Source organism: Fusarium verticillioides, chromosome 5, assembly GCF_000149555.1.
Source record: "Fusarium verticillioides 7600 chromosome 5, whole genome shotgun sequence".
Taxonomy (NCBI): domain Eukaryota; kingdom Fungi; phylum Ascomycota; class Sordariomycetes; order Hypocreales; family Nectriaceae; genus Fusarium; species Fusarium verticillioides.
Window position 1 is genome coordinate 3885315 of NC_031679.1, and position 20887 is coordinate 3906201.

Consider the following 20887-nt stretch of genomic DNA (forward strand, 5'->3'; position numbering starts at 1 on the left):
TAGAGTTGCTGTGATGTTAGTGAGCTGCTGGAAGGCATGGGTCGCGGGGAGAAGCTGAGGGCTTATTATTACTATTTTGCCACGTCAGGGCCGGGCGTAATCAGGCTCGGCAACTAAGCGCCGAGCCCGTTTGCACAGTGTCTCCTTTGTACGCCCATGTACCTTTTCCCTCAGCGGGCTTGAGGCGCAAGGACGTCACACGACCTGAGAATGGCCAATCAAAGGGCCAGGAGTGAGACATCTTCTGATCTCGTACACTTCGGCCCCATCAGTAATCACATCATAACTGCTTTGGAAATTACTATGTATTTAAACAGTGGCTGGCTGTGTCCTGGTCGTTTGCGAAAAGTTGATAAAAACAAAACCGCCATACACTTCCTATTTCAATGATTATGACCTACCTTAGCAAAACGCTATTATTGTTCTCTTGCGAGTTATACAGATCAAAATACCTTCACCTTCTCAACTCCCAGACTTGTTGAATATTGAATATTCTATGAAGAATCAGGGTTGAAGAATAACCGACTGGGATAAATACTATGCAATATCTCCAAACATGCTTGACACATATATCAATAGCCGCCTAGCTCTAATCATGATAGTTTGACATGCGAAACATTCGGTCCTGAACCCTTACTACAGCCTGTCTCAGCGAACCATCGTCTATCACTCCAGCCCCCTTAATCTGCCTGTCGACGATCGACGTTATATCATCGTAATCCTTCCAGAATATATCTTGGCAGGTTGAAAGGATTCCTGCTAACCTTTCTCGCAACAGCAAACATTCCAAAAATCTTTGGTTCTCTGCATCCGTCTTCCGAATAATCCACTTGATCTCGGATATAATTTCAGTCACAGTTTCAATTGAAGGACTTTCGAGGCATAACTCAAGCATTAAGATTTTCAGCAAGGTCTTGATCGTCTGGCGATGAGTGCGGCCCGGACGACTCTGCTGAGCGGCCAAAATGTCGTTGAGCTCGCCGCTGTAGTCCATATTCTGTGTCGTGTCGTCTTCGAACTCGGAGGCAAGTAGTTTTGCTAGTATAGATTCTTGCTTCGCATGTAGAATGATGGGATGATCGCTATCTAGATGCACTGCGAGGTCAGGTTGATCTGCGTCTTCTTCACCAGTACACCTCGACGATGGGGTTTCGTCCCCAATAACAGTATCGAAACACGACATGGCCTTCCTGTAAAGGTCACGGCGTTCTGTGTCGTCTGCCTTTACCATTGCCGTTGTCGAATAGATTTCTCCGATGGACAGACAAGCCATGAGTGGCAGCGGGTGGAAACGCCCCAGGCTTTTCTTTCCAGCATCACGTACCAGCCCCAGGACCCTGAGTGCCAGGTCCAGTTCTGAACGGGGTTGCCTGGTCAAGATCTTCCCACACGTTAGTAAAGTATACAGGATATCAGGATGAGCTGCGACTCCCGAGTCCGATGCGGCGAAAGCGTCTTCAATGCCCTGCAGCAGCGATGGCTTGTCCATCAGGAAGAATATAACCCCGTCGTTCGAATCACCTTTCCACCAAAGTTTATCGCGCTGGAAGCACAGATACTTTTGAAGTTGGCAGTACAGTACAGAAAAATTCTCAGTTTCGGCAATCTCTAGGGATCCCAAGTGATATTGGGCCAGAGAAAGCAGAGACAGGACTCTCAACACCTCAGGGTGCTCAGACCCCCAAAGGCTTACTGCGTTGTTTTTGACCTCAGTCAGAATAATCTTAGCTGTCGAATAGTTACCGCACTCAATATGCAGCGCTCCAAGCTGGCTCTTGTACTTAAGAGTCGAAGGGTGGCCGTGTCCCAGATCAGCGGTGGACTCGGCACGTTGACATAAAGAACCGGAATCGTCCAGTGCAAGCGTCAGGAATCCTTCGCGCTGCGCCGCAGAGATTAAAATAAACTCTGCCTCTAGTGCCAGAGGGTGCTCATTTCCAAAGGCTTCCTCTATCACTTCGGCGCATCGCTCACACGAGATCCTCCCTAGGCGAACTTGCCCCGTCTCGACTTGAAGAAAGGAACTGAGGAGTGCAACTTCAATAGTCAGGAGATTGGTCTCGCCTATCTTGACTATTGCATCGCTCAGGGCTGGCTGTAGAATTAACAGTGCTTGATGATAGCACCCTCGAAGAACGTCAATACGGGCTTTGTTGAGGATGTTGGAGATCCTGATACCCTCAGATGATTGAATGTATATCAGCTTCTCGCACCACTCATGCCCAGTCTCAACTACGTTGAGTGTCTCGGACTTGAGATTGTCGAGCTTCTCGCACCAGTTGTCCGCCGCATTTAGCTCCTCTTTGATCCTCGGGGCATGAAGAAAGCCTTGATGAGCTATTACTAGAGCTCGAAGTCTGCAAACAGAAGCCGAAAGCTTGTAGTATTTTATTTTCTCTTTGGGTTGATTCGAAGATAGTGGCATGTACTCGTCAGGCAGTATGATCTCATTTAAACAGTACTTCATTTCCTTGTAGTTGCCGGTTCGAAACAAAGCAAGAGCATGGTTAAGTAATATAGCGCCGTGGGCGTTTGTTATGCTCGGTTTCAGGTATTGGTCATCAAACCCACTGAGGTCATCTCGCAACTGGCGTAGATCCCTCTCTGCTTGCACATATTGTCCCAGCATCATGCGAGCGAAGGCTAGGCCTGATTTGATTTCCCAAATGGCGGTGTTGTATGGAATGTCCATTCTGAGGCATTCTTGGAACATTGCAAGGGCGTGTTTGTTGTCTCCGCTTTCGAGGCGCGACTCAGCCTGGTCTCTGAGATCCTTCCATTTTGTCTTGCCTGGCGCCCCTTTTGGCATATTTGGCAGGTATTTGGGTTTGGTCTCTCCTCCGGATGCAAGTACCGAGGCTGCTGAAGGCATTGATGCCTCAATGACATTTTCATATGGCTGTGCTTGTGTAAAGTATGTCGTTGAGATGGTAGATCCTACGGAAGGGACTTGTGGGACAAACGAGATATTCATGGCGTCGTACAAGCGACGAATAGCGATTTCAAAGGGCTTTGAAAGCACGCGAAGTAAATCATTGTCCAGAGATTCATCGTCAATGAAGTCTCTCTGGCGACTTGTTATCCAGACCATGCGGTTTAATTCAGGGCTGATGCGCTTCCGAATCGTCTCATCAAACCGGGTATTGATCGTTTTGATTAGTGCATCGACCTTTTTCCACGTATACCCATCAATCGGGAAACTTGCGCTCGCTCGGTCATTGTCTTGAAAGAGCAGGATGAGGTTTGTGTTGGCTGGAATTCTAGAAAAGGAGCGCACTGAGATACTCTTCACCAAGTCAGATCCTGGAGCATCTGCAAGTATCACAAGATAGGGGGGGTCGTTTTTTCGAGCTCTCCATGACCGGGGAGACTCTATGAAGTCTTGCAGTCGGGCAACCATCTCGTCAAACGAGACTTTCCCGTCTTGGTATGCCTCCTTCTGAGTAAAATTGACTTCTGTCAGGCGGTAGCGTAATGTGAACCCTTGCAGAATTTTGTCGGCTGCGTCTAGACAGGAAACTAATGTAGTTTCTGCTGCAGAATGGATGAAGAGAACTCTGTAGAGAATGAGGATAAGCATACATCAAGTCGCGGGCCGGGCCAATCTCACTCAATCACACGTTTGTTATTGCCGCATCCAACGGGCTTACGAACGGACGTAGTACTGGCCGTGAAACCCTGTGGCGCCTTTATAGCATACTTACGTTACTCCATCACATACTGTATTTACAGACTCACGTACCGCTTGAAAGGGGCAGTGTAGCCAGCCAGTCACCTTTAGTACCTTCAATTTGCATTACAAAATTGGTAGCTATGCAGCATTTGAAGGAAATTTATGATACTAAGTGGTTGACAACATTCACGGTGGGATATTTTGATACCCTCGATCACTGCTCTTCTACAAAACACTCGTGGACATACGACAACTTCGTCAGTTTTCCGAAGCAACATGGATACTGGGTCGATGAAAACTACAGAGTGCATCAGTCTGGCAAAAAGAGCAGCTGCAGATTTCTTGATCGCCCTGCACTTGACCAGGCTTGGCTGTTTTTCCAACTTATCTACTGTGTTGTTCGCGACCAGGAGGAGCCGTTCTTGGCCCACGAGAAGCTTGTTTTCGAGGGTAAACTCGACACGAAAGAGCTTCCTCATGCGCTTAATCAATGGGACAAGCATATGAGGGAATTGCACGAGAAAGACCCAGGAGCCGCCGTCATGCGGTTTCTCGAAGCAAACCAGATACTAGAGCTCGCAAAGCAAGTAGTCCTGGCAAACCTGGCTGAAGGCTCACCATCTATGCTCGTGCCACAGCCCATAAAGAGATTCAAGCAAGGGAATTGGGCCACTGAACTTTATGAACAGCGAAATCTCTGTTTAATGATTTTGGGGGAGACTCTTTCGGCGGTTCTCACAAGAATCATGAGAACCTGCAAGATCAATCTTCCAGGTTGGGAGCTTGATGATGGGGGAGGATGGGGCCCGTCAGCATATGTGTCCAGAATGATGTTCGAGCATGGCTGGTGTCCAAGATCCCAGGCGACAGTGAAAGGTCAGCTCGGCCGGAACGCCACCCTGTTATATGTGACAGTGTTGGCGCATAACGAGAATCGCCATAATTGCGATCCTCAGGGCCATGAACATCGACGATGCACCCCTTCAAAATGCGAGTTTATAGAAGCCTTGGACAATCCTCCTGATAATAACAGAGGCCTAATCCGGGAATACAGGCCATCACATGCTCAGGGTTGTACCGAGTGCGGTATGATTGGTCCAAATGAAAATGACATCCTGGACGTCCTTGAGCGCAGCAATGCTTCGAAGACAGTCGTCTTCCCGCTGATAAGGGTTTGGGAGGATAATGAAAACAAGACTCTTGAGATCAAGGTGGAGGAATGGAAAGTTGGGACACCATATGCGACAGTGTCCCATGTCTGGTCACAGGGACTGGGGAATAGGAACAAGCGGGAGATCCATGTCTGTCAGTTAAGGGCTATCAAAGACTTGCTGCAACAGGTCTTTGGAGAGAAAGAATCTTACCTCTTTTGGCTCGATACATTTGCCATCCCGCAGCGAGGTACGGGAGACACAAGACATGGTCAGTTGAAGCGGAAAGCCATAGGGCTCATTCACCACATATTCAACAATGCAGAACATTGCATTATCCTCGATCGTTATCTCATGAATTTCGGAAGGGCCTATGACTCTAATTGTCGCGCTATTGGTGCTGAGGTACTGGCAAGTGGATGGATGATGCGACTATGGACCCTCCAGGAGGCTTTCGTAAGTGACCAATTGCATCTTGCACTGAGGGGTCACGATGTATTCAACAAAAAGCCACATGATTTGGACAATTTCTGGACTGACACCAATGGCCAAGATGTGTTGAGGAGCTCAATCACAGAAATCACGAGGGGCAAGGTGGAGGTTAATTTGATGAGAACGGGACCAAGAAGGCCCCTGGCAGAGAAAAGCATTTCTGAGCGTGCTTTATTGATAGGGAGTGCCTGGAGAGCGGTACGATATCGCGTGAGTACTCTACCTGGTCGATGTCGATTCTTCTTACTCACGACTTCTTGAACAGACCACCAGAAACCCGGGGGAAGAGACGTTGGCGCTGTCTAGCTTGCTTGACATTCCCATTCTACAAGACGATGAAAGCCCAGTGCTTTCTACATCCCGAGAGGAAGATCGCGAGAGGCTCATGGAAAGATTCTGGGGAACAGTAGGCAACGACAATGCTTTTGGAAATGCAATCCCTCCTGGAATTATCTTCTTACCTGGAAAAAGATTGTCTTCGGAGGGCTTCAGATGGGCTCCCTTTACATGGATGTCTGGCGAAGTGGAAGCATATCCGTTTCCCCTGGACAACCCAAAGCATCCTACGAAACTAATCCCCAAGGGGCTTGTCGTCCAGCTCCCAGGGTTTTGCCTCTACCCTACTGGAGACAAGCTTCGTGATATAATCTCAACTAGTAACAGAAGCTCATTCAGATTCTCTGTTAGCAGGGGCCTCGATGAATGGTACCAAGTCTCCGCCGCGAGGAAGAGGAGTCAATTGAACGGCATCTCAGCCCCCCTGGATAACGGGAATCACGACCTACATCCCATTGCACTGGAGCTACGAAAAGATATTGACTCGGGAAAGCCTCTGAAGATTGGTATCATTCTTTCCCGGCCACGGCCTGTCGAAGTGCAAGGCGAGATTGGACTGTTGGTCAAAATATGTGATAAAGAGGGACGCTGTCCTGTATCTGGTAGAGGCAAGTCTCTTCTCATCTGCAAAATAATTCGACGTATCGAGGTCTCGCGGCTCGCGATTGGCGCTTCCGGTGATATCCCATGGGAGACAGGGCCTCAAGAAGCACCCGGGTATGATCCCATATTGAGCAGATATGAGAGATTCCAGCGGGAAAAGGTTGCGGGAGTGCAATTAGACGATGATCAGAGCTGGTGTGTCGACGGGTTTCCTGGGAAAGCCCCAGCAACTGGTGGTCTCAAGCGGAGTCAGACTGACCTTTCTACTCCACGTCAGTCTGGAGGCTTCTTAAGCAAGCTGAAAAGGGTTGTGACGAGCAGCTCGAGATTTGAGAGCTCAGATTTATAATCTATATATTTAATCTCCCGTTAATTGATAGAACTGTCTGCCCTGTTAATGTCGTCGAATATCTCAGATTTTGACTTGTCAGATTTCGGCTAGTAGGTAGATCATCGGTCTGTTGGTGCAAAGCCACTACGTAGCGCTAGGACCTCTGTAATAGATACATCGTGCCAGAGTCGCCAGCCAATTGGGGTGCACATCGCGTAAAGGCCCGGTTGACAAACATAGATTCTGAGTTAATAACAACCTTGAGCTATTATAATTGATCATCTACGGAGTACTGCTTGTAAAGTCTCAAAGCCTTTTCATAAATATCTCGCTATCTCGTTGTGGGTTTAGTTAATATAACGATCTAACTGCTTGCTATCAAGAATAATTTACTGTGAACGTAAACCCCTTATCTCATCATAACTTGCGGCAGTATTATAGCACGTGGCTTCATAGCTCTCGCCAACGTTATATTGAACACGTCCCCAACACTAGAATGAAAGACAAGGGTTCAGGGAAACTGGACTAGGTCTCAACGGTAACATGACCAGCCTAGACAGGGACAACCTCGGTAGGTTCATAGCCACAGGCTCGATCGAAGTAGTAGAAGCTCATGGGCGAAGAAACAGTGTAAAGCTGCATGCTCGAGACCTCAGCAGTATAGAAGTGGCAAGTCTTGTACTTGACATCAAAGCTAACAGCCTTGCATCCACCACGGCAAGCATCAAGGCAGTTCTTCATGTTACCCTCAGCCTGCGACTTCTTATACCAGGGGGTGTTGGTAGCCCCCACGTAGCCAGTAGCTCCGCAGGTCTTGCCAACAGCGTCCGCGACGCAAGCTCGGTCGAAGTAGTGGAATGTCATGGGCGAGTTGGTCACCTGATACAGGCGCATCTTGGAGACTTCGGCGGTGTAGAAGTAGCACGTCTTGTACTGGGTGTCGAAGCTGATGGCTTTGCAGCCGCCAGTGCAGGAGTTGAAGCAGCCCTCGATGGTGCCCTCGGCCTGGGACTTCTTGTACCATGGGGTATTGGTGGCACCGACGTAGCCGTTGCCGCCGCAGATGACGGGCTCAGGTGCACCGGCAAGGCAAGGAGAGGCATTGGAGAAGGCCGCGAGGGCGGTGGCAACGACGGTTGAGAAACGCATAGTGATGGTTGTTATGGTTGTTATGTAGATGTTTGTAAGGTTGCTTGAGAGGATGCGGTACCACAAAAGCTGGCTCTTATGGTGCTTTATATAGTAGACTCTGGACGAGCCGTTGGTGACATCCTACATCGTATAAACGCCCTCACATCGATTTACCGTATGATCCGGAGCGACACCCAGCGACTTCCGAAAGCTGAAAGGCTGAATTAGACTATTGATCGAGCTGCATGATTTTCTAATAGTTTTTGTCTTGGCTGCGACGTTGTTTGCTGCTAATTGTGCTTTTATCCTTGGCTTTAACAATCGGAGGTATCAGCATGGTGTCCCATTGGGCCTAATCACTTCTTGGCTAGGGCAAAGATAAGCACCAAAATATCAGGAGTGAAAAAGCCACAACTGATGGGCTAACGGCTTTTAGCCGGGCAGAAACATGTGTTTCTTTTCGGGCATTTGGTAGGTTGTCGTCCTATCCACAACAGGTGTAACTGTGAATGCAAAGGGGTTTGGGACGTAGAGATGATCGCCAAGATCTGGGGTACTCCGAATGCAGATCTTCCAGAGTTTTCAACAGCACCAGCCGCAGAACTTTAAACATTTCTGGATACTAAATGTTGTGTATATAGTGCAAAGATTGCCCATATTCATAATTCCTTTAGATGTTTGGCCGCGTCACCGCGTGTGAGATGAGAATGACGAGGTTCGTTTAGAGTTGACAGTCGTCCAAGGCTTTCAATAGTCCAAAGCCACAATTCTAAGCGAACCTGCGGCTGGATCATGGCGGGTTTATAGCTCCGCGTACAGTACCCAGTTAATCCTCCGACAACACTCCAAACTTCACTTCGTCCCAACAGTCATGGTGTGCTGTTTGAATCACCAGTCGGCCGCTGTTGACAGCGCACTGTCTAGCCGCCAACAACCTGGAGATCATCAAGGTCGTAGCAGTGTGCCATTGGCTCAGGCTGTCGGAGTGTCGGTCTTACCAGGATCCTGGGTTCCAGCAGCGGAAGACTCGGGGAAATGAGCGGAATTATGCTTCCTGTACCTTGATGGTTGTGTATCATCGGATCGGTTCAATTGGATGAACTAAACTGCCAAGAACGATAGCCCCTTGCTGGGTTGTCAGCTTGCCACGCTTTCTTTATATCGGAACCAACCACGCGATAAGATAACCGAGTGATGAGGCGCAACGTCGGGGATTCGACACCGCTGAGACACGATGACTGAGTCTTTATTTGGTCTTTCAGCCGCTTTGGTTCCAATAGCCTGATGCTAACGGACGAGGTGGTTGCAATTCAGGTAGAGCTGAGCAAGTTCATCAGCTGTGATCGTGAAAATGAACATACTATTATGTACGATTTTTTCCTGTATTCATATCAATAGTTCAGTCCATTCTAGGCTGCCCAGCAATACTGCCTCGTCTAGACCACATGAAGAGGTCGACAGCGCTCAGTGATGGCAAAATAAGCATACGTCATAGTCAGGGGCGCTAGTATGGGGAGTCTCCTCTTAGCTGGGCACCTCTGTGCACATCCTTGTCATATTATCCAAACGTACTCTAGTAGAAGGAAGGCCAGGAAGAACTAAAACTGTGGGCTGGCAGTGAAATCTCTGTTATTTAGAGCTGCTGGGAGGGGCACAAGTGGAAAAGGCATTGCTGTATCTTGTCTACGAAATGCTGGAGTTTGCACGCGCGTTATATAGACTATCTTCCTCTTCTACCTGGTAAGCAAGCCCTGACAGGCTAAGCTCATCTCAACAGATAGTCGTGAAAACATGAGTCTTCGTACGTGGATCAATCCCGAGTACCTAGCCTAGGAAGATGGATAACAATCACTGACAGGTAGATCGGGAGTACAAAGTTACCTCGTTCAGGTAGCAAGGCGCGTTGAGAAGCCAACTGGCCCTGTCGATCCTAGTAGGGATGCTTTAGCTCTGACACAAGTTTCGATATCTAGTGAGGAGCTGCGGAGTACAGAGGTTGGAAGTTTGCGAGACAATTGGCGTAATGTTAAATGAGTCTTCACTGTAGTCTTTCATGTCAGATCTAATGGAAGGTGTTTTTCGAATATGAGGCAGCTCCAGCCCCTATTCTCCCTGCCTGATCCGTGAAGAGGCGAATGGTTAAGGGGGTGACAAGGACTTGGCTTATGGTCGACGGTGTAGGGGGGATGAGCCCGTAAATAGCGCAAGTGCCTAATAACGAGTCCATTCACAAGACAACTTCGGTATTTATCCTGATGCGCAACGGCTTGGTCCCGACCGCTCGATAGAATCAGTATGCTCTTCTGTTGGAGTGCTCTGCTTGTGGTTGCGGCTGAATATTACTTGGAATTCACTAGCTAGAAATGTAACAATTCCCGTGACTTTTTATACATCCATTCCCGTCCAACGCCTCAGCCCCTCATCTTGCTTTCTGTTGCACAGCCACCTTGGAGGTTGAAACTGAACACAAAGGTCAGCACTCAGCATGGCTCCAACGGCATCGCCCGAGCAAGATTCTCAGACGAGCTTGACTTGACGAGATCATACTTACCTGCTTTAAATCCTGCTGGAGGTCCAAGGCGTTATATGGGCCCTCTTAGTATTACTAGGTTCTCTCTGCCGGAATAAGCTCCCAGCCACAAGTGGCCTCTTAGTATTACCAGTGCCTCAGTCACGCTGCCCGCCGCTGTCTACAGATGCACAATTGAGGTCAAAAAGATCGTCGGCAGGATCAGCGACACGGCCAACTCACTTTCCGGCCTAGCTGAAGAGGTCCAATTAATTAGGGGCACCCCAAGGTGTTGTAGATGCTGTGAGGGATAACCAAGAAGTAATCTCTTGATACAAGATTGAATATACTTTCTCAATTGCAGCCAAGGGCTGTCGCGCGATTTTGACGCGCATCAAGCAGAAATTCGAACTGCTCCTTGGTCGGAGTGACTGGAAATCTCGTTTCACTTTTCTAAGGAAATAGGGTGTTATGAAAAGCTGCTCGGGCGCCTCGATCGCAAACGAGAAAGTATCCTGCTGTTACTTCAACTTCTGAGCCTGTAAGACTGACCACGAATATTGAAAGCGAAATTTCAGCTGGCACAGAGTCAAAGGAGCTCAGTGCGAGAGGTTCAGGCGCTGGTAGCCAAAAGCCAGGGTGCTTTGGCAGCTGCAAAAGAGGATATCACTGCTCTGATGCCGACTTACTGGACTTGCCGTGAGACAGCCCTTGACTCGCTTGACAAAGAAACTGTCGACAGCATCTATACGGACTGGGAGAGCAAGTTGAGTACAGCCGAGTTTGACTTTGATGGGGAAGTCATCAACACAAGAGCATATCGTCGAGCTCTCGCTCAGGCACGAGCCAAACGCAGCCGAGATCTTCTACACAAAGCGCTTGACATCCACGCCCGGGTTCCTAATGCCGGGGTCCTAGAATCAGTTGAGGATACCATTGATCTGACCTATGGGTCGAGTCAACAAACTGCTTCGGTGCCGTCAGATTTGTCCTCACAGTTGTACAGGGACCTCTTAGGTCTGCAGTTCATACCGAGAAATGTGGACGGAAGGGCGCATAGCCCTGAAAGCCTTGGCAGTTGCTAGACAGCCCTATTAGCAGACGTTCAACTGATGACTGAGCATTTAAGAGACTTTGACTCTTCGGCTGAGTCCATAATATGCAATCACAATATTGGGCACCTAGAATCCAGCGATGGACTCAAGCTACAACTGGAGTAAAACGGGACAAGCCGCAAGAAGCAGAGCCTCGTGCCAATCAATTGGGATCAGGGATGTGTCTTAATAGCGGCAGCTTGTCAGCTGCATCTCCAACTATACTTGCAGACGGCACTCTGGCCACCAACGACACGCTCTGGACAGAGGCCAACAAGTCACAGACCTCTTTGCTCATGGAGTACTTCAAGGCGGAAAAGGACAGGCCCCACCGATGGCCTCTTTAAATGTCGTGCACGCCCAGCGTCTAAGAGGGAAGTAGTTGACATACAAGGTCATCCTCAGGTTACAGACGCTAGCCGTGCTGACCGAACTTCCAGACCTCGGAGAACAAACATTGCCAGAAGACCACGCCCCAAAGTCAAACAAATGGTAGCGAGCGCAGCAAAAGCGCCGATTCCACCGAAGTCAACGCAGGGACACCGCCAAAGGCAAGCAACCCCAGATTTCTCAAAACTCTCGAAGATGCTATACAAAGGCTGATTCTACCTGAGCTTAATGTAGAGCGTGAGACAGCTCAAGGGGGCGTCGATTTACTAAAGCGGAAGTATCTCGTCATATAGGCTCTTGTTAAGGCGAGCAAGACAGGGGAATTGGGCTCATTATCGCCCAACTAGGATTGATGAGGGACAGGGACAATCAGGCGGAAAATGCCTCAGTACAGCAAGAGTGACTATACAGAGATTGAGAGACAAGAGATTCATCACTGGTAAATCAAACATACCTATATAGGGTATTTAGTGTATAAATACCTTTCATTTGGTGGGCTGTATGCTAAAGGTTGTATTTTCAGTAGTACCTCTCCCATGTCTCATTTTATGATAGCCTTTTAAGAAGATGCGTGAAGACTGTTAGCGTAATAGTCCTAATAACTGGGCGATATTGTATAGCGCGGTATGACAAACTTGCTTTAACTTCTTGTCGCTACTTACCCTATCGGAACTGACTCCACTGACTGAATATAGCCCTAGAAACAGGGACTACTTCATGACTATCAACTATACGTAGCTAGGGTCAATGGCTAGCAAACAAGAGCTTCTAATACGAATTCCACTATAAAACTCGCTATACCAAAATGTACAACTACAGCACGAACCACCAACACACCAGCCTCCAACAGTAAGTATATCGGTCATGATCGAAAGACAAATTATGTCATTCTACATGAGAATCTTATCGGAAAATAGGCCCGATGAGCATCAGACTATCTTCCATTTCTGGAAATCTGAGGTATCGGCCGGAAACGGACTTGAGAGAGACTCCGTCCGTAGGATTCATGAAGTGGTGTGTCGCTGGTGATGTGACATTGTGGAGGTGGATACACATTTAGCCGTTGAAGAAATGGATCGACGGGATCGAAATAAGCATTTCTATTTGCGTATATCCGTATAACCGCCTCGCTTGGATATAAAGTGTTGATGCCAGGGACATTGTCTTGGGTATTCTCCGGCTGGGCATAAATTATCTAGATGGTGACTATTAGTCCAGATATTACGGAGTAGAATCACATCTATGCCTGTCTTCGTGTCAACATATCCTGAGTCAATCTCACATAATGCTGAGCAAATACCACCTCACCCATCCCAGCCAGTCCAACCAATATGAAGCTATTCGGGAAGCGGACACTCCCAAACCCCGTAGACCAACTCAGGCCACTGCCTTTAAGCTCACGCCACCAATTCAGTCAAAACAACGCTATGGTTGGCCTGATCTCCTCACGTCAATGGATCACCTGTCAACCCTTGAAAAGCGGGCTGTCGACTGATTGGTCTTCAGCGGGTGACCCCTGTAAAGAACCCCTGTAATGGCTTTGCTGATGGAGGGTCAGATCTGACCGAATAACTCAAAGGCCCCAGGTTTTTTATGTTTTCGCATTTCGGTTTCGCTATGCTAAACGAGAAGTCGCGTATTTGAGCAAATAGGTCTTGATTGTAATTGTTTAAGTATTTGATCGCCTTTTATAAAGAGAGATCGTGCCATACAATTATATTGCATCTCAGAGACTGAGAAATTAAAGAAGAGAAATTGGGTATCGTCATAAAAGCAGGCAAGCCGTCTGCGAAATGGTCCATCCCCAATGAAAGACCTCAACTCCATAAAGACAAAACCCAATTGCCAGAGAACTGGTCTCAAAATATGTGAACCTTCGTACTAGGAGACTTCAAAGTCAAATAATGAACCGCTCGGCCATCCATGATTTCTTCGAGAACTGATTCCTGTGAGAAGACAATTCCAGCTGTCCATTAATCTGCTCCCGTAGGCGACTGCTCTCTGCTTCTCTTCCTCTTCAAGTCATCGCCTTCGTGTAAGCTCAGAGGTGACTGCTCGCGTTGATTTGGCGGACTATGCTCTGGCGTCGGAAGTCTTATACAAGTGCAATGCCGCAGAAGTTCTTCACATCTCGCAAGCCTTTCCAGAAGATCTTGATTCGGACGTCTGCGCTTCCTTGGCGGTGCTGGTAAACTTGGAGTGCAGACTGTTTTAAGCTATCAGATCGTCAGTATCAACTCTATACGCAGTTTTGTTGAGGGAATTACCCTTATGCAATTCGAACACGGACTCTTCCGATCGCATTTCTTTTTCCTCTGTTGGCAGAGCACACATGACAGCACTCGCTTGCCCGCCTTCTTCGGCTCCGAATCCATCGACGTGTTTGTAACTGTAGGACTCAAGTCCGTAGACTCATCCCGATGCGAAGCAGGGCTCGACATTCTCGTATGAACTTTACGATAATTAATTATCTTACAATGATCTCAACTTTGCATCTCATGAGATGTCGATGTCGACTTTAAGAGCATATAGCCCAAACTCTAAACGGCAGAGGACTAGGGTGAAGACGATTGGGTAGCAGATCATGCAACAAATGCATGGCGGGGAATGGGGTGCCACACTCGGGCAGTCGGGCTCCAGACGCATCCCGAGAGCTCTCCACAACTTCCCGAGGATCAGGGGCTGACATACCGGGATATTGGAACTTGGAGATGCGGATAATTATGGTGAACATGCGATTCGGAAGACGCAGTCTGTCAAGAGTCCGCTTGGCCGACTTAAAAGGCCTGTGAGGTTTATGTGTTCATTATCACGGCACTGAAGCTTTATTTCCAGCGGTTCGTTGCAGCTTTTTTCGTATTGGAAATTCTGTTGATGTGAGAGGCCGCAGCATTGGACATCAGATCATTATGAGTCCACTCGCACGCAAGTCATTTGCACTCAATCTCTAGACTTCTAAAGCTCAAAACTCTCGGCCCATGCCTCTGTTAAGACGCAAGTGATCAAAATACCCCATAGCACTTCAAAGGAAGCACAGGTCAAGCAATCAATCATGGCATCAACTTATATGGGCGGAACCTCCGTCCAGCCAGCAAAACTACCTGGACTGGGACCAAATTTGACAGCAAACAATCAGACTACTACTTCGACTCATGACCCTCAAACACCCGTGAATCCAAGCTCAGACACAACTCCTACCAACTATTCTCAAGACCACATGGCTTCCAAAGACGAAACACCAGCCAAGTCCACCACAGAAGATGAAGAAGACTCAGAGCTCGAGCGCAGACACAGCATTGTCCGCGACTTGGCACGCCAGTACACCAACCAGAGTCAGATGTCTGCTATCAGCGGCAACCCCTTTACAGCAGATGAAAACAGCCCCTTGAATCCCAGAAGCGACAAGTTTAGAGCTTTGGCTTGGGCGAAGGCCATTTCGAAACTGCATAGCGAGACTGGCTTTATTAATCGAAAAGCTGGTGTTTGTTATCAGAACTTGAATGTGTTTGGATATGGCCAGCCTACAGATTATCAGAAGAATGTGGCCAATATCTGGCTTGACGTCGCTTCACTTCCGCGGCAGCTGATGGGGTATGGGAAGACTAGGATCGACATCATTCGAGACTTTGATGGAGTTGTCAAGAACGGAGAAATGCTCGTGGTACTGGGACCTCCTGGATCTGGCTGCTCAACATATCTCAAGACCATTTCCGGCGAGACAAGTGGTATTTACATCAACGATGATGCATACTTCAACTACAGGGGTAAGTCACCAAGCTCTTGAGACTTTGGACTGGCTGAACATCACCAGGCATAACCGCCCACGAGATGCACACCCGCCATCGCGGAGAAGCAATCTACACCGCAGAAGTAGACGTCCACTTCCCCCACCTCACAGTCGGCGACACCCTCGACTTCGCCGCCCACGCCCGCGCCCCGCGCTCCATCCCCGGCGGCATCGATCGCGAGACCTTCATCTCACACTCCCGCGACGTCGTAATGGCCATGTTCGGCATAAGCCACACTGTAAACACAAAAGTCGGAAACGAATACGTCCGCGGCGTGTCTGGCGGCGAGCGCAAACGCGTCACTATCGCTGAAGCGTCTCTCAGCGGCGCACCGCTGCAGTGCTGGGATAATAGCACGAGGGGTCTTGACTCAGCGAATGCGGTGGAGTTTTGTAAGACGTTGAGGTTGCAGACGCAGATGTCTGATACGGCGGCTATGGTGTCGATATATCAGGCTCCACAAGCTGCTTATGGGTGTCGATATATCAGGCTCCACAAGCTGCTTATGATATTTTCGACAAGGTTATTGTGTTGTATGAGGGAAGGCAGATTTTCTTTGGTGGGACGAAAGCGGCGAAGCGGTATTTTGAAGATCTGGGGTTTGAGTGTCCTGCGCGACAGACGGTGCCGGACTTCTTGACGTCGATGACAAGTCCTCAAGAGCGAATTATCCGAAAGGGCTTTGAAGACCGCGCCCCGAGAACACCAGATGAATTCGCAGCAGCGTGGAAAGCCTCCCAAGCCAACATCCTTCTGCAACAGGAAATCGAAGAGTATAAGCGCGACTTTCCGATCAATGGACCTGAAGCAGAAGAGTTTAGGGCGAATCGACGAGCAGCGCAGGCGAAGAACCAGAGGAAGAAGAGTCCGTACACGTTGAGCTACTGGCAGCAGACGAAGCTGTGTGTCTGGCGGGGTTTCAAGCGGCTTGTGACGGATCCGACTATTACGCTGACGCAGCTGTTTGGGAATTTCATCATGGCGCTGATTGTGGGGAGTGTGTTTTATAATATCAACCAGACGACCTCGAGCTTTTTTCAGAGGGGGGCTTTGCTGTTTTTGGCGTGTTTGTCTAATGCGTTTTCTAGTGCTCTCGAGGTACACTCATCGGCCATTTGACTTATCGGCAGCTTTGGCTAACAAGTCTAACTTAGATTCTTACGTTGTACGCCCAAAGACCTATCGTCGAGAAGCATGACCGCTACGCCCTGTATCATCCCTCGTCTGAAGCAGTGGCTTCTATGCTCTGCGACATGCCGTACAAGATCCTAAACGCGTTTACGTACAACCTCACACTCTACTTCATGACCAACCTCCGCCGAGAACCCGGTCCCTTTTTCTTCTTTCTTTTCATGACATTCCTCGTTACGCTCTGTATGTCCATGATTTTCAGAACAATTGCTTCTGCATCTCGAACACTCTCCCAAGCTATGGTCCCCGCTGCTCTCCTCATCCTCGCACTAGTTACCTTCACGGGCTTCGTTATCCAGATCGACTATATGCTCGGTTGGTGTCGATGGATCAATTACGTCAATCCACTTGCGTATGCATTCGAGTCACTTATGGTGAACGAGTTTCATAATCGAAAATTCGAGTGTAACCTGTTTATTCCTACGTATCCGGATGCAGCACCTGAGAATCGCGTTTGTTCAACTGTTGGTTCTGTACAAGGCGAACCTATGGTTTCAGGGGACAGGTACATAAACCTGTCATTTTCATACTATCATGCGCATAAGTGGCGAAATGTTGGTATCGTCATCGCCTTTACGCTTCTTTTCCTTGTGACGTACATGTTCTTCGCTGAAGCCGTCAGCGCGAAAAAGTCAAAGGGAGAAGTTCTTGTTTTCCGCCGCGGCCACAGACTTGCAAAGAACAAAGCCGATGCTGAATCTAGTCCAGCGGGTCGCGTGGCCATCACAGAGAAAGAAGGCTATGGAGAGGGACAGCCGTCAAACTTCAAGTCAACGAGTGTCTTCCACTGGAACAACGTCTGTTACGACGTCAAGATCAAGAGTGAGAACAGGCGTATTCTTGATAACGTAGCAGGATGGGTCAAGCCCGGCACAATGACAGCTCTAATGGTACGCCCCCCTTCTACTCCCCTCATCTCAACACTAACAATTTCAGGGCGTCTCAGGAGCCGGCAAAACAACCCTCCTCGACTGTCTCGCCGACCGCACAAGCATGGGTGTCATCCACGGCGACATCCTCGTCGACGACAAGCTCCGCGACGCCTCCTTCCAGCGCAAAACAGGCTATGTCCAACAACAAGACCTACACCTATCCACAACAACAGTCCGCGAAGCCCTCAACTTCTCCGCCATAATGCGTCAGCCAAAACACATTCCAGTCAAACAGAAGATTGCATACGTTGATGAAGTCATCAAAATGCTAGATATGCAGGACTATTCCGAAGCAGTCGTTGGTATTTTGGGCGAGGGGTTGAATGTAGAACAACGGAAACGCTTAACGATTGGTGTTGAACTCGCTGCCAAACCGCCGGTTTTACTGTTTGTTGATGAGCCTACCTCGGGATTGGACTCGCAGACTTCATGGGCTATTCTAGACCTGTTGGAAAAGCTGGCTCGGAGCGGACAAGCTATCCTCTGCACCATCCACCAACCATCAGCCATGCTCTTCCAGCGCTTCGATCGTCTACTCTTCCTAGCCAGCGGAGGCAAAACAGTGTATTTCGGAGACGTCGGCGACCATTCCCGCACAATGACGCGCTATTTCGAATCTCACGGCGCAGAACCATGTCCACCTGAAGCAAACCCCGCAGAATGGATGCTCGAGGTAATCGGCGCAGCACCCGGTTCCGAGACGAATCTCGACTGGCCTCAGATCTGGAAAGATTCCTCTGAGTTTGCTGAAGTTCAGAAACACTTGGAGGAATTGTCTCATCATCAGGTTGAGAAGAGTCAGGATGAAGATCCGCACTTGTATGATGAGTTTGCAGCCACGTTTACGACGCAGTTGAAGTACGTGACGGCACGGGTTTTTGAGCAGTACTGGAGAACGCCTTCGTATATCTACTCGAAAGCGGCGCTGTGTACACTCGTGGCGTTGTTCATCGGCTTTTCGTTCTATCAAGCCCCCAATACGGCGCTTGGACTGCAGAACCAGATGTTTGCGATCTTTCAGGTGTTGACTGTCTTTGGACAGCTCACGCAGCAACAAGTAAGTCAAACTGTCCTCAAGTCTGACCTGGCATGACCAAGGCTAAATGTCTAGATGCCGCACTTTGTCATCCAACGAGATCTGTACGAAGTCAGAGAACGACCCTCCAAAACATACAGCTGGCAGGTCTTCATCCTAAGTCAAATCATCGTCGAAATCCCCTGGAACACCCTCATGGCTGCGATCATGTACTTTTGCTGGTACTACCCCATCGGTCTATACCGCAACGCCGAACCCACCGACGCCGTGGCTGAGCGCGGGGCCCTCATGTTCTTGCTCTTCCTGGTCTTTATGCTCTTCACCTGCACCTTCACCGATTTTATAATCGCGGGGTGCAGCTCAGCTGAAACAGGAGGAAACATCGCCAACTTGCTCTTCATGATGTGTCTCATCTTCTGCGGTGTCCTCGCAACACCAGACAGTTTCCCCAAGTTCTGGATCTGGATGTATCGCGTCAGTCCGTTCACATACCTCATTTCGGCCATCTTATCCACTGCCGTGGCGAATACAGAAGTTGTTTGTGCGCAGAACGAATATGTTGTTTTCCCACCGCCGAAGGGTCAGATTTGTGGGGAGTATATGCAGGCGTATATCAAGAGAGCGGGAGGATATCTTGTGGATGAGAGCAGTAATAGTACATGCACATACTGTACTATCGGAGACAGCAATGTGTTCTTGGCGGGGGTTCGGTCGCATTATGATGAGCGGTGGAGGAATTTTGGGTTGATGTGGGTTTATATCATCTTTAATGTCTTTGCGGCTTTGGCGTTCTATTGGCTTGTTAGAGTCCCGAAGAACAAGAAGGGGGAGAAGGAGAAGAAGGAGTGAGAAGGCGGTAGAAGCAATATGACGTGATCTCTTTTCTAGTTTCTTTGTATTATATAATTGCTATGCGACGCTTAATTGATAGTTCCCTTGTTATAATACTCAGTCATCACTGCCTCGAGTGCATCCTAAGCTACTAGCACAGTCCAACGAACATAATCAAGTTTCATTACTTCTCTGTGTCTAGCCATTGCTACTTTAAGCCCCAAGCAGTTTGAGCGTCCCATGGTCGACAATACAAGCAGAGTATCTCTCCGCCATGGCGAATACTACCTCATCTGGCTGCATAGTCTGAGGAGTCATAGCCCACAAAAAGCCTTGCAGACTGTATCTGCGATAATCATCCCAAAGATCCTCTCTCGTCAACTTCGGTCCTCCCTCTCTATGCAAAGCCTCCAAATACCCATCAATAAGACTTGCTTCATGTTTCCGTCTATCCTCCACAGTTAAAGCACCCGTGAGGAAGTACGCCAAGTCTAGAACCGACGGTCCATACTGCAGACCTTGCCAATCGATAAACCCAGGAGTTCCGTCATTCGCGATCAGCGTATTTCCAACATGGTCATCGCCATGAATTAGTGAGTAATACCTCTGATCTGCATCCGCATGTTTCCAAAGAGCCTGAAATGCCTTGCGTATCCGATTAGGGTCAAGCAGTTCCTTGGCAACAGGCGGCCGAACCTTTTCGTCGAACCGTGCTCCCCATGGTGCAGGCTCCAGCAGCGCCAGTATGATGTTTCGAACAGGGTTCTCCAACTTTGATCCGTCTTTTCCAAAGAGCCAGGGGTATTCCTCCTCCTTAGTATTCCAGGTCTTTGCGTGCAGACTGGCGAGTTGCTTCAATGCTTCACCAACTCGCTCAGGTTCCCAGGGCTCTAGTGGGGTGCCGAAAGTAGCTTCGCTTGATACATCCGACATGATGAAGATGCCTTGGCCGTTAACGGTGTCTGTACCAGCGAACCAGATCCTGGGAAGAAGCATTGTAGTCTGCGGCGCAACGTGAAAGTAGAACTCAGCCTCGCGGCGATAGGTCGGTAACATCTGAGGAACCGTCTCACGAATCACCGGGTTGAAACCCCCCTTCAGGACAACCCTACTAGGAATCTCCGTCTTGACACCTTCGCCGAAGACGAGGTCCACAAAGACTTTCGAGGAAGTGCCATGTATAACAGAACTAATCTTGAAGTCCTTTACAGCAACGCCAAGAGCTTCTGATAGCCACTCAGAAGTAACCTCGTCCGGGCTTAACGGAAGCGGCCTCTCGCTGTTGAAATTACTCCTCGGGGCTTGAGATCCCGTGACAAGGGAGTTGAACATCATGATCGGTTGTTTTAACAGAGGATACGGGGAGAGAAAGTGGTGTTGCTTTTTTTGTTGCATCAGC

General features: G+C 48.8%; 7 protein-coding genes across 8 annotated transcripts; 3 read left to right on the forward strand and 4 right to left on the reverse strand.

The window, feature by feature from the left end:
* The first annotated feature begins 331 nt into the window (after nucleotides 1–331).
* Nucleotides 332–6932, forward strand: FVEG_09320 (hypothetical protein). 2 transcript variants are annotated; one of them, XM_018898315.1, is made up of 3 exons: nucleotides 332–715; nucleotides 779–5526; nucleotides 5582–6932. In XM_018898315.1, the coding sequence occupies exons 2-3, from the start codon at nucleotides 3814–3816 to the stop codon at nucleotides 6602–6604; spliced, it is 2736 nt and encodes a 911-aa protein (XP_018756171.1). In that variant the 5' UTR covers nucleotides 332–715; nucleotides 779–3813; the 3' UTR covers nucleotides 6605–6932. The 2 variants fall into 2 exon arrangements, with proteins under 2 accessions (XP_018756171.1, XP_018756170.1); XM_018898314.1 differs by having other exon boundaries at nucleotides 332–5526.
* Nucleotides 590–3400, reverse strand: FVEG_16557 (hypothetical protein; the record flags this gene model as incomplete). Its single annotated transcript, XM_018905805.1, has 1 exon — nucleotides 590–3400. One exon carries the CDS (start codon nucleotides 3398–3400, stop codon nucleotides 590–592), a length of 2811 nt encoding a protein of 936 aa, XP_018756172.1.
* On the reverse strand, nucleotides 6810–8473 carry FVEG_09321 (hypothetical protein). The gene has a single exon (XM_018898316.1). It carries the CDS (start codon nucleotides 7733–7735, stop codon nucleotides 7139–7141), a length of 597 nt encoding a protein of 198 aa, XP_018756173.1. The 5' UTR covers nucleotides 7736–8473; the 3' UTR covers nucleotides 6810–7138.
* Nucleotides 8474–10903: 2430 nt separating this feature from the next.
* On the forward strand, nucleotides 10904–11311 carry FVEG_16558 (hypothetical protein; the record flags this gene model as incomplete). Its single annotated transcript, XM_018905806.1, has 1 exon — nucleotides 10904–11311. The coding sequence occupies one exon, from the start codon at nucleotides 10904–10906 to the stop codon at nucleotides 11309–11311; it is 408 nt and encodes a 135-aa protein (XP_018756174.1).
* A 2100-nt stretch (nucleotides 11312–13411) lies between these two features.
* On the reverse strand, nucleotides 13412–14237 carry FVEG_09322 (hypothetical protein). Its single transcript, XM_018898317.1, has 2 exons — nucleotides 13978–14237; nucleotides 13412–13926 (listed from the first exon to the last, which is right to left on the reverse strand). The coding sequence occupies exons 1-2, from the start codon at nucleotides 14149–14151 to the stop codon at nucleotides 13684–13686; spliced, it is 417 nt and encodes a 138-aa protein (XP_018756175.1). The 5' UTR covers nucleotides 14152–14237; the 3' UTR covers nucleotides 13412–13683.
* Nucleotides 14238–14762: 525 nt separating this feature from the next.
* On the forward strand, nucleotides 14763–19506 carry FVEG_16559 (ATPase; the record flags this gene model as incomplete). The annotated part of the gene is made up of 6 exons (XM_018905807.1): nucleotides 14763–15474; nucleotides 15522–15939; nucleotides 15963–16596; nucleotides 16653–17579; nucleotides 17626–18678; nucleotides 18733–19506. The coding sequence occupies 6 exons, from the start codon at nucleotides 14763–14765 to the stop codon at nucleotides 19504–19506; spliced, it is 4518 nt and encodes a 1505-aa protein (XP_018756176.1).
* A 22-nt stretch (nucleotides 19507–19528) lies between these two features.
* FVEG_09325 (hypothetical protein) lies at nucleotides 19529–20862 on the reverse strand. The gene has a single exon (XM_018898318.1). It carries the CDS (start codon nucleotides 20821–20823, stop codon nucleotides 19702–19704), a length of 1122 nt encoding a protein of 373 aa, XP_018756177.1. The 5' UTR covers nucleotides 20824–20862; the 3' UTR covers nucleotides 19529–19701.
* Between the last annotated feature and the right edge of the window lie 25 nt (nucleotides 20863–20887).

Coding starts and splice junctions, on each gene's coding strand:
- FVEG_09325 (XM_018898318.1), bottom strand. CDS start 20,823: ATGATGTTCAACTCCCTTGTCACGGGATCTCAAGCCCCGAGGAGTAAT.
- FVEG_09320 (XM_018898314.1), top strand. CDS start 3,814: ATGCAGCATTTGAAGGAAATTTATGATACTAAGTGGTTGACAACATTC. Junction 5,527..5,581: donor GGAGAGCGGTACGATATCGC/GTGAGTACTCTA, acceptor CTTCTTGAACAG/ACCACCAGAAACCCGGGGGA.
- FVEG_09321 (XM_018898316.1), bottom strand. CDS start 7,735: ATGCGTTTCTCAACCGTCGTTGCCACCGCCCTCGCGGCCTTCTCCAAT.
- FVEG_09322 (XM_018898317.1), bottom strand. CDS start 14,151: ATGTCGAGCCCTGCTTCGCATCGGGATGAGTCTACGGACTTGAGTCCT. Junction 13,927..13,977: donor CGTGTTCGAATTGCATAAGG/GTAATTCCCTCA, acceptor ACGATCTGATAG/CTTAAAACAGTCTGCACTCC.